The sequence below is a fragment of the Zingiber officinale genome, chromosome 10A (assembly GCF_018446385.1).
Source record: "Zingiber officinale cultivar Zhangliang chromosome 10A, Zo_v1.1, whole genome shotgun sequence".
Classification (NCBI taxonomy): domain Eukaryota; kingdom Viridiplantae; phylum Streptophyta; class Magnoliopsida; order Zingiberales; family Zingiberaceae; genus Zingiber; species Zingiber officinale.
In genome coordinates, this window is record NC_056004.1 from 40,750,974 (window position 1) to 40,761,926 (window position 10,953).

Sequence of the window (10,953 nt, forward strand, 5' to 3'; positions counted from 1 at the left end):
TATGTGACTGACATGGTCTATATGACCAAATAACCTTTTTAGATTGACTTGGACGAGTGGGAGATGTTGGACGTTGCATCAGTTGCAACGTTAGGAAGATGAAGGGGTGTCTTTTCACCTTCATCTTCCCCCATTGAATGCCATCAAAGCATCGGTTTATAACTGATGCTTGCTTCTTATATAAATAGGTGTCTAAGAACAATCAAAAGAGGGGTGTGCGACGGTGATCAGTGTGTGCGCAGTGGAGCGACGGTGGACAAAGGGAACATCTGTTGAGAGGGATTTGGCTTGTGAAACTTGAAGGGCTTTCCAGTTTCATCCGTGATTGTGCTTCCGACAATAGTAGCATCATTGCTTGCGGCTTCTTCGATTTATTCTCGGGAGATCACTGTAAGATGTTACATGTTTCATTTCCTGTTTGTTTCATGCTATTAGGAACAACAACTGTTACTAGGGCCATAAATAAGTCAAGCCAAGCCAAACTTTAAAGTGTTAAAACTTATTTGATAAAATAACTAAGTCAATCCAAGTCGAGTCTAAAACAAACTAAGCATTTGAAATGATTGTTCAGGCTTGTTTATTTTTTTTTATGAGTTTGAGCTTAATTTAAGTTTGACTTGAGCTTGATTCGTGTTGATGTTATCAAGCTTTTAATACAAATGTAGATCCGCTACATTAGCTTATTTATTTAATTTAATAAATTTTTAAAAATTATTTATTTAATTAATTTTATATATATTAAATGAACATAAATAAATTCTTATTAAATCGAATATTAAATTTATTCATAATCTTCATTTACTGTCTTTTCATTACCTCCACCTTCAAATACCGTACATTCCCACCATAAATCAAAGTTGTCACAGTGTCCACAAGAATCATGTCTATTATGTCTCAAAATCGTTTATCCACCATAAAAATTAATATTTCTAAGTAATCATTTCATCTCCCTTATCATAATTTGTGGAAAAATTCACAACTAAGTCATATTAAATCGAACATTAAATTTATTCATAATCTTCATTTACTATCTTATCATTACCTCCACCTTCAAATACCGTACATTACCACCATAAATCAAAGTTGTCATAGTGTCCACAAGAATCGTGTCTATTACGTCTCAAAATCGTTTATCCACCATACAAATTAATATTTCTAAGTAATCATTTCGTCTCCCTTACCATAATTTGTGGAAAAATTCACAATTGAGTTATTCTAGAATCAGACTAGGAGATATTTATTGAATATATAAAGATATAATTAAAAATTACATAATCAAAATTTAGATTTATTTACGTTAAGATGACGTTATTGAGTCGTCCGATTGAGAAGACCAGAGGCTGACCTTGTCGCTTGAGTATCGTTCATTGAGTCAATTGTGTAGTCGGCTGTCTATGAGTTATTGACTGTTGAGCATCTGAGTAGACTTGTTGAGTCTGAATGGGACGTCATTGGATGAATGTCAAGTGCTCCCAAGTGGTCTCTTATGGCATTTAACGAATGACGAATGTTAAGGTCTACGTTTGATGCAGTTTTCTTAAAATAGATTCATCCCTTTCGGCACAAATTTGTCTCCTCTAGTAGTGCTTCTTCCGAGTGGGCTTCCCGAATCTGAATAGGATGTCACTGAACAAATGTTGAGCGTTCCCAAATGGTCCCCTTTGGCATTTGATGAATGATGAATGTTGAGGCTTGCATTTGACGTAGTTTTCTTAAAATAAATCCATTCTCTCCACGAGTACTTTGAGGTTTCATTGTCTATTTGTCTATCTATTTCTTAGAATATAACGACACAACCACTTACACAATCTAGCAGTGGTTGTTTGTGTTGAATCAAGCTAACTACCTGAATGCTATTATGGGAAGGTCCATTGAATAGAGTACACGATAGAGCGCAGACAGAAGGAATCTATACTTCTCCATATGCTTTTTTTAATCGATTTATCTGGGTTACAATCTCCTTATATAAGAGCTATAGCCGTCAATACATTAATGTCCCGATTGATCCGGCATTCGACGTACAAAGATCATGTTCATAAATAAGTCACCTTAACTTAATTCAGGCTCTGAATATGCATACGCTACGGACTTGCATGTTATAAAGAGTTTCTCCTCGTACATGGTCACAACTTTAAGTTAATATAAACCAATCTTATATGCACCCATCCCCTAATGTCACGCTAAACTTCATGCTCATGTCGGATGGGTCTAATGGTTAGTGTATGAGGTGTTACCACCCCACTATTCATATTTCCAACTCAAGTTAAAAATTATGAAAGAAAGAAAAAAAGGTACATCAACAAAATTAAATTTTATTTCCATCTCGACGTATTCTCTCTTTTAGTATAAAAATGGGAGTTTCTTAAGAGATTTTATAATTTCTCAAAGATCTGTCACACAAACAAATAAATAAACAAGAGACTATAATCCATAAAAACAAAAAAAAACAAATAAACAAGCAGATTCATTTAAAAATTTTCTTTTCAGTATTTTATAAATATTTTAAATATTGCTTTTCATAATCTACTCGGAATTATTAAAGTTCTAAAATCGACAAATTCTAATGTACTTTATAACAAATGATGATCTAATCAAGAGAGTTATCATTAACCTTGAAATCCTTAATGTATATTTTTTTAACTAGCGCTATATATTATATATGTTCTTTGGATCAATTAATTTTAGATGTTCGATCAAATGAAAATTTTTCATCGATGATTAAGATAAGTGTACCATAGTCAGTGGTTGAAAAACTACATGAACATCCTATCTTTGTACCATAGCTCAGAGCACCTTGCAATCCTTAATTCATTCTTAAAATTGTTTATTCATCTTAAAGGATATCAACAAAGAATGATGAACCAAATATACAAGAATCAAATCTCAGCTGTGACGCTACAGAAATTTAAGTATTCGTGAGCGCTTCATATTTTACTGTAGTAGCTATTTTACTCTAGTAATGAATGAAAAACTTCTATCCGATCCGATTGATCATGTATTAATAGATTTAAAAAATTAAATACCTAAATTATTAAAAAAAAAATACACACACGCACACAGATAGTGCATTGGATGCACTTATTTTCAGACTAATCCTCTACCTTGGTGACCTAATTGAAGCCTGTCCAAGTATAAATTTTCACTTGAATTTAAAACAAGATTAGAAGAAATATCATCAGTCAAGTGGCAAATCCGCAACCACATGCTCACCTGCCACCTATCTAGCAAGCTGGACTAGAGCAGATCTAGTTTAATTCAAAGGCAGAAAAGACTTTTTTTCTCACTTTTTTAAATTAAAATAATTTGTTTCACATATTTAAAAGGTTGCTCCAGATTTGGTGACATGATGTATATTCTAAAACATCATTAGTTTTTAAAATAATAATAATAATAATAATATTATTATTATTATTATGAAATAATGGATGGTCTTGAAAGTCTTTATGTATATATTTTAAACATCATTAGTTTTTAGTCCCTTTTCTATTTTTCTCCCAATAATTTGCTAGTTTTAAATTTGCCCAGTGAAGTATGGCTAGTATTTGAACCAGTTTAATGAACTAAAGTGAAAAGTTTGTGAAAAAATAAAAGTACATGAAATGAGTGAGAGATGAACAAAAATTAAAGCTTAAAACAAGGTTGAAATTACAATTTAAACATATGAAATAAATGGTTGGCACTGAATATTAAAGTAATATTCCATTAATATTCTTACATATAATTCAAGTTGCATCATTATTTAAGATGCTTAAATGAACTTAAACAAATGTTGATACAATATTAAAGAGAAATACAAACTCATTTATGGCAAGAGATTGAGATTCATCAGCAATTCCTAATTAAAAAAATGCAAAAATAATAATAATAACAATAAAAATAAAAATAAAAAACTATGAACAAAGAGATCATTTGGAGAGAAAAAATTTCATAAAATAAAACTAGAACCCAATCCATCTAAAACAAAATCAAATCATAAAAACTAAAAAAAAACGAAAACTAAAACCCACAATAGAACCAAAATCGAGAATAAATTAGAACTCACAATAAAATCATAATCCAAAAATAAAACTAAACTCAAAATAAAAATTAAACTTAGAAAAGCACCAAAACCCAAAACATAAACATACTCCAAAAACCAAAATAAGAACCCCAAATAAATTCCAAAACCTATAAATCAGAACTAAAAACTAAAAAACTCAAGAACCATAACCCAAATACAAACTAAAACCCTAAAAGATAAAAACTAGAAACACACCCAAAATAAAATAAAAAAAAACCCAAAACAAGAAAACAAAATAGATAATAACCAGAATCCAAAAACCATAACCTAAAAACTAGAAATAATATTACCAGAAGTAAAAGCCAATACCAAAATCAAACCCGATAGACCATATCAAAGACGAAACAGACCGACTCAAAAGAATATGTAATTAGGTATTCTCAAAGGATTGAATCCTTAATAATATTAAAATATTTACTAATTTTTATTATATTTTAGAAAGTATATTAAACTATAATAATATAATTTTTTTTATTATTTTAAAAGAGTTAATTTAGTTCTTAAAATAAATTTATTTAATGTTATTGTAAAAATATATTCAGAAGCATAAATCGCTATGCCAATAACATTAGGGATATAATCGAATTAAGTCAAGTTGAACTCTTGAATATTTGAGTTTGACTCGTTTATAATCGAGCTGAGCTCGAGCTTTATTTAACGAGTATATTTATAGCTCACGAGCTTATTTTAAATTTTATCAAGTCTAAACAAACTTAATAAATACAAATTATAAATTTAAATATTTATTAAAAATTAAATTATATATTTAAAAAAATTAAATATTCTTATTAAAATTATAATTTTATTCTAATAAATAAATTTAATATATTTGTCTATATATTTCATAAGTAAAGTATAAAATCTATAAATTAAATTTCAAAATTATTATTTTTTTATTTAAAAATTAATAACGAACATGTTCACGAATTAACAAGCCGAATATTATGAAACTCGAACTTGATTTGTTTATCTAAATCAACCTCATTAAACAAGTTCAAACAAACTTTATCGAATCTAATTTTGAATAATTCATGAGCAATTTAGTTCATTTACATCCCTAAGTAAGATAAAGGAGAGCACTTAAGAAAGCTTCAAAATTAATTACAAAATTTTTATGATATATTGTAACCATCTCTTTTGATAGGACTATGAAGTAAGAAAATCCAAATTAAGGGGACAATGCGTAAAACAAAATTTGCATTTCTATCACAATCATACCCTATTTTTCACAATATATTTTCTTTTTTCTATTGTAAAAAAAAAATATAAAGAAAACTCGAAACACATAAGCATCCTAATTCTACGTATCACATCGTCCACATGCTATATTTATATACCACAATAACTAAATCCATATGCCACATCTATATGTACCAGAACAATTAATTCCATATGCAATACACTAATTAATACTAGTTATTTTTTAAAAAAATATTGACGTTTTCAAGGTATATCAATACCGATTATTTCCCAACTTTATTTCTTTGTAATAATAAAAAAACCTTTTGAGCAAAAAAATAGTATGGATCCCTGTTTTAATATAAAGCTGAAACTCCCTGTAAACGATAACTAAAAGAAAAAACAGAAACAACAATGAATGTTTTCTCACTAGCACCAACAGTCTATACACGGGTAAATAGAAAGGCCATAACTTGTTCTACTATACATAAAATTCACTCGTGAAATCCCTAAAGCTAGAACAAGATCCAATAGCAGAGTAGTAGTGGCAGAAAGAAGAATGAAGTTACAATGTCAATGGGAATGGATCTCTTTTGGTACCCGTAACATGCTATAAGCCAACCCATTTCACCCATTTGAACATACGCCCGACTCTGAAAGGCAATCCATAGTCTTTGGTCACAGCTGGTTCCCTTTTTGCTGCCTCTGGTTCAGACCAAACATATACTCCACGTTCTTGATGGCTCCCAGGAACAGTGTTGTCGAGAATAGAAGCAACAATAAACGCAATAACCATGTGGAATGAAAACAGAGTATTCAAAACATAGTTCACCTGAAATTGTCACATGTATCAACAATCAAAATGATTCTAGCTTCAAACTCCAGAAAGACCCTATGTAATAGATTATCTACCAGTGGTTTGTTAAAGGAAATAAATTCAAGAATATGATTATGAGGCATGATGTTCCACGTAACAACTATCTAAAATTCAAATTTGATATTTGAAGACTAAAACACTAAGAAAAGAATTCATGTTCTAGACTAATATGAAATGGATAGTAATCAGCATATTAATTGTCAGAGAAGATGAAAGGTTACCCCTCCAGATCCTGTATGAATAGGTCCATGAGATGCAACTATATATGGTTGGAAGTAACTCGGAACAGATGAATTTGCTGATGGAATAAGTCCATATTGCTGGAAGTAGGCAGGCACCGATAATGAGAGAAACAATGATAAGCCAATTATGATATTATTCCTTGAGCTTCCAGTCTCACTGTAACGTAGGTTTGACAAGCCGAGAGCAGCAATCATAGCCCACATAAAGCAAAGGAGACCTGCCACCATGACATCTGGGATAGAAGCAATAAATCCTCCTACTTTCCCTGGTCAAACATTTGGCATCTTATAAATTGAGACATGATATTGTTATAATAAAGTCAATCATGAAAAAGAATACATGTTAAGTGAGTATGAATTGCTATGATGAATGAATAAAAAATCTTTCCTTTGATGTATAGCAAGGAGAAATAAAATTTTTGCCTACCAACAAAAGATAGCAAAATGAGAATGATGGCACCAAGCTCGACTGCTCTCCGACTGCCCATTTTAGTTGTAGCAATAGTGTGAATATTCTCTGTGAGAGTTGTTGAACCGACTCCTGTGCCCCACAGTGCAGCCAAGACACTAGAGATGCCTTCCATACCAATGCCCCTGCTAACCACTCCAGGTGTAGGGGGTCTTGATGCCACTAACAAAGCTGATGCGTGATAGGTTCCCACCTTGAGAGAGACAAATAATTAAACATATATTTAGGTGAGGATTTAGGTGACATGAGCAAACCCCAAGTATTTTTGGACACCAGCGAATGGCTATGCAGACATGTATTTGACAATGACAGTTATCCAATTCGTTAACTTAGATAATCATCCACGTTGGCCAACAACCTAATGCACAACCCTCATCCTTTTTCATCCGGGCTTGGGACCGGCATTCGTGGGTTTCCTTAACTTAGATACTAGTTTGGCCAAATAAAATTTGGTAGAATGATGATATAATCAATTGCAAACTGTACAAGGATGATTGTTGAATATTTTAGAAGCACAATCCTGCAAATATTCAAATTAATTTAACATGGTTTCTTTTAATGACATAACAAATCAGTTTTTGATAATAAATAGTGTTTCTAGCTTGAACTATCACTACTGTCAAAAGTCCTGGTGTGCAGAAAATTGTCATATTTTCTTTCAGAAGATAGCATAACTCAGAAAGTTTGCAACTACTTGATTCAGAAGATAAAATAGTGTTTCTAGCTTGAACTATCACTACTTGATTCGTATTTTATACATCAATCTCTGGTTTTGCAAATGTTTGCAACTTATTCTCCACATACACCAGATGGAAACTTGCAATAATGAGAAAGTCCATTACATCCTAGACTGCTAGTTGCAGCAAACAACACCTGCGGAGCAGCAAGTTCACTTTTTTCTTCAAGCATCAATCCATAATAAACATCATACTCGTTCAGAAAAAATTACTTCAGAAAACTAATGCACGTCTATAATAAGATGGAATCTGTACTTCTGTTTTCTAAACGATGATAAAGGAAATTCTAGAATAGAATTTCATTTCTTCCTACAAGTATAGTGTGAGTATAGCATACTTCTCAAATTTGATGATTATGGTATTACTAACTAAAATAGTGAAGATATAGAAAAAGAACTATGTGAAAGTCCTCAACTTAATAAATAGGAAGAAGACACTCACAGAGTCAACAGATGCAATTATAGATACCACACACATCACTAGGACCATTCTCAAATTGAAAACAGGTGTACCCCACTGCAGTGGATATGGAAATCTAAACCAGGGAGCAGATCTTAAGGCATGAGATGTATTGACACGGCAGTGTTTCATCCTTGGCACATGCTTCCTGCAGTAAGCAGTAACAATATTTGAGGCAGGTGCATTTGCATCACAACCTTTATAACTATAAACTCCAAGCTCTGTGAGAAGAAAAGCAATGAGCCATGTGATCCCCAGACCCAATGGAACCTGTAAGACAACATTTACGAAAAATGATACGAAGCCACAATTTCTAAATTGGCTTGACTAATATAAATAAGAGATCTAGTCAGAGATCAAACTTTTAGCTAAATTGCAATCTTACAGCATGGACCAAGAATATCCGGTGACCATATATACGTATCTTCCGAAGATACTGCAAGAGGGAAATAAAGGCAGTAAAATTAGCATGATCGAAACTCCAAAGTTATCATGATATTGTAGAAAACATTAAAATCTTTTCTGTACTCACTAGTGAAAATATAACGACCAGAAGTATCTGCAACATGCCAATCTCTAAGCAAGTGCCTACTTGAGTGAAACCATAAGCAAAAAAGGAGAGGCCAATGGATGCAATTGTTGGGGATACAACAACTGGGTTGATGAACCTGGAGAAATAGTTAATTGACGCATAAAAAACATGCTTGCAGATATGAAACCAGTTCAAATATTTTCTAGGGTGATACTGATTAAAGAGCTTTACAAATAAAGATAAAGATGAATGTTACAGATATTGCCTGTGTTATTTGTCCAAGCTCACTACAATTATATGAGTGCAATATAACAAGAAAGGAGTCACACCTTAATAGCAATGATGCAAGTCCACTATACCCCATTATTGCTTGAAACACAGAAGATGCAATTAAAGCTCCTTGTAGCTCCTTCATGATGTGCCTAAAACTCTGTTGGGTTGTCAGAGCCAGAGAACAGAATGTTTGATAAGATGGGTGTATTGTGAAAACATATTAGTGATTTGTCCTACATACAAGCTCGATTGAAGTTTGTGTATCTGACCCCAAAGGTGGGACAAATGTGGCTTGATGATGATGACGTATTATGAAAAAATGTATAAAAATATGTTTCATTTTTCATATTTTGTATTCCACTAACCATTCATTTTATAGCGGAGATTGTTAAAGTACATGCAAAAGTAATGATACTCGACGTTGTTCTGCATATCCTGCTGGCTTAAGTAAAAGTAGAAGCGTATTTATAGTGCAGAATGCAAAATTACGCAAACACGAACTGGCTTTTTAACAAACTCGTTTAGTGTGAGGTTGATAGTACATTTACTGTAGAAACATTGGATGTTAAGGATGGAGAGGAATTTACATTAGATGGTAGAGAAGCATACATTTTCTTTAAGACCCTGGAACTCTGGAGAATTGATTATTGCCAGTGCAGGTGCCAGATAAACGTAGGATGGCCCCTGTACAAGTGGCAACCTTGTTCCGAAGAATGTATGTAGCAATGTTGTCAACCCTGAAATTAAAAGCACCGTTGACACCACAGCTGAAGTATCCTCCTGTTAAAAATTTGTATTAGAGCATTTAATCAAGCCCATACAAAAAGTTTAAAACGATGGAAGCAAAAACAAGGACGATATCTCACATGAGTTCCCCCCATAGCTGGAATTATAACAAGCGGGATCAGTATCAAGGAGCCCAGTATCGAAAGATAGTGTTGCAGACTATAGAACATGACGGGTACTACAGAAGGCTCACATAATACAAAGAATTAATATTTCAGTAAGAAATAAGCGCAAAAAGGAAACTTTTCGACAGTTTCTCACCAAGACCCGGGCTGTCTCTCAGTTCATAGTTAATGTGCGATTGACGCAGAGCAAACCCTCCTTCCTCTTCCTCTAGTTGAGGCAATGCAGTAGGTTCCTCTTCTCTTCTTTCCCTCGGCCGAGTATCAAACCGTACCACATGTCCATTGGGTCCCGAACCGGCGTTCCTCTTCCTCGCCGTCTGATGGCCCTGATCTACCGGCGCTGGCACATTAACGCCTCCCTCCTTGCTCTCCTGCTCCCCAACCGAGGCTACAGGCGGCGGAGGAAGTGCGATGGATGACCCGTCCCGAGTTCCTGCTTCCAGATCCACCTTGCTCCCTGATTCTGTCGGCTTGGGGAGCGCAATCTGGCCAGAATCGCTCGCGTTGGACTCGCCGGAGACTGTGCCTTTGAACCCAGTCCTCTTCGCCCAGGAGAGCTGCGGAAGCGGAGGCGTCGGCCGTTGCGCGGCTTCCGGGGCCGGAGGCCATGGCCCCGGCCGTTGGCGGCGAGGCGGTTGGTCCCTGCTCGCCATCAGCTCTTGTGCCGCGCTCGCCTTAGAGATCACCGGATCTCTCACCCCGGGCCTTCCACCGCCAGATATCGCCCTCCTCGAACGGAGTTCTTGATCGATCTCGAAGCTGAATCAGATATGAAATCCTACAACAACTTGAAGTCTCGAACTCAGGCAAGTGAGGAGCCGAAGTCCAAAAAACGAAACAGGGTTTTACAGATTTATTTCCCCTTACTTCTAACATTTTCAACCATAACCTAAACTGCAAATTCAAATATTTAGGGAACTTATATATAAAAACACAACTACGAAATCTCCTCAAACACCTCCCCGCTTTTCTCAACTTGTTATGACTGGGCACGTACAATGGAGCCCCAGGCCCTTACGAAGGTCAGAATAGGCTGGTAAACTTTCCGAGTGACACAACAGAACTCTGGATCTGCTTTTGTAAGCCATTTGACGTTCTTATGGGTCGTGTACCAAGTTTTCCGGTGTTATCCGACGTGGTCTCTTCTTTTTGGTTGCCACTGTGGTCCCCATCCTGTTTGCGGCCAGCACGCTTAAATGTGTTGGATAAGGGTA

The 10,953-nt window shown here is 34.5% G+C and overlaps 1 protein-coding gene across 1 annotated transcript; it reads right to left on the minus strand.

The window, feature by feature from the left end:
- Positions 1 to 5,826: 5,826 nt before the first annotated feature.
- On the minus strand, positions 5,827 to 10,588 carry LOC122027122 (nucleobase-ascorbate transporter 12-like). The gene is made up of 10 exons (XM_042585981.1): positions 9,876 to 10,588; positions 9,695 to 9,792; positions 9,438 to 9,608; positions 8,885 to 8,985; positions 8,556 to 8,691; positions 8,409 to 8,459; positions 8,006 to 8,293; positions 6,786 to 7,020; positions 6,338 to 6,624; positions 5,827 to 6,071 (listed from the first exon to the last, which is right to left on the minus strand). Exons 1-10 carry the CDS (start codon positions 10,390 to 10,392, stop codon positions 5,850 to 5,852), a joined length of 2,106 nt encoding a protein of 701 aa, XP_042441915.1. The 5' UTR covers positions 10,393 to 10,588; the 3' UTR covers positions 5,827 to 5,849.
- Positions 10,589 to 10,953: the final 365 nt, after the last annotated feature.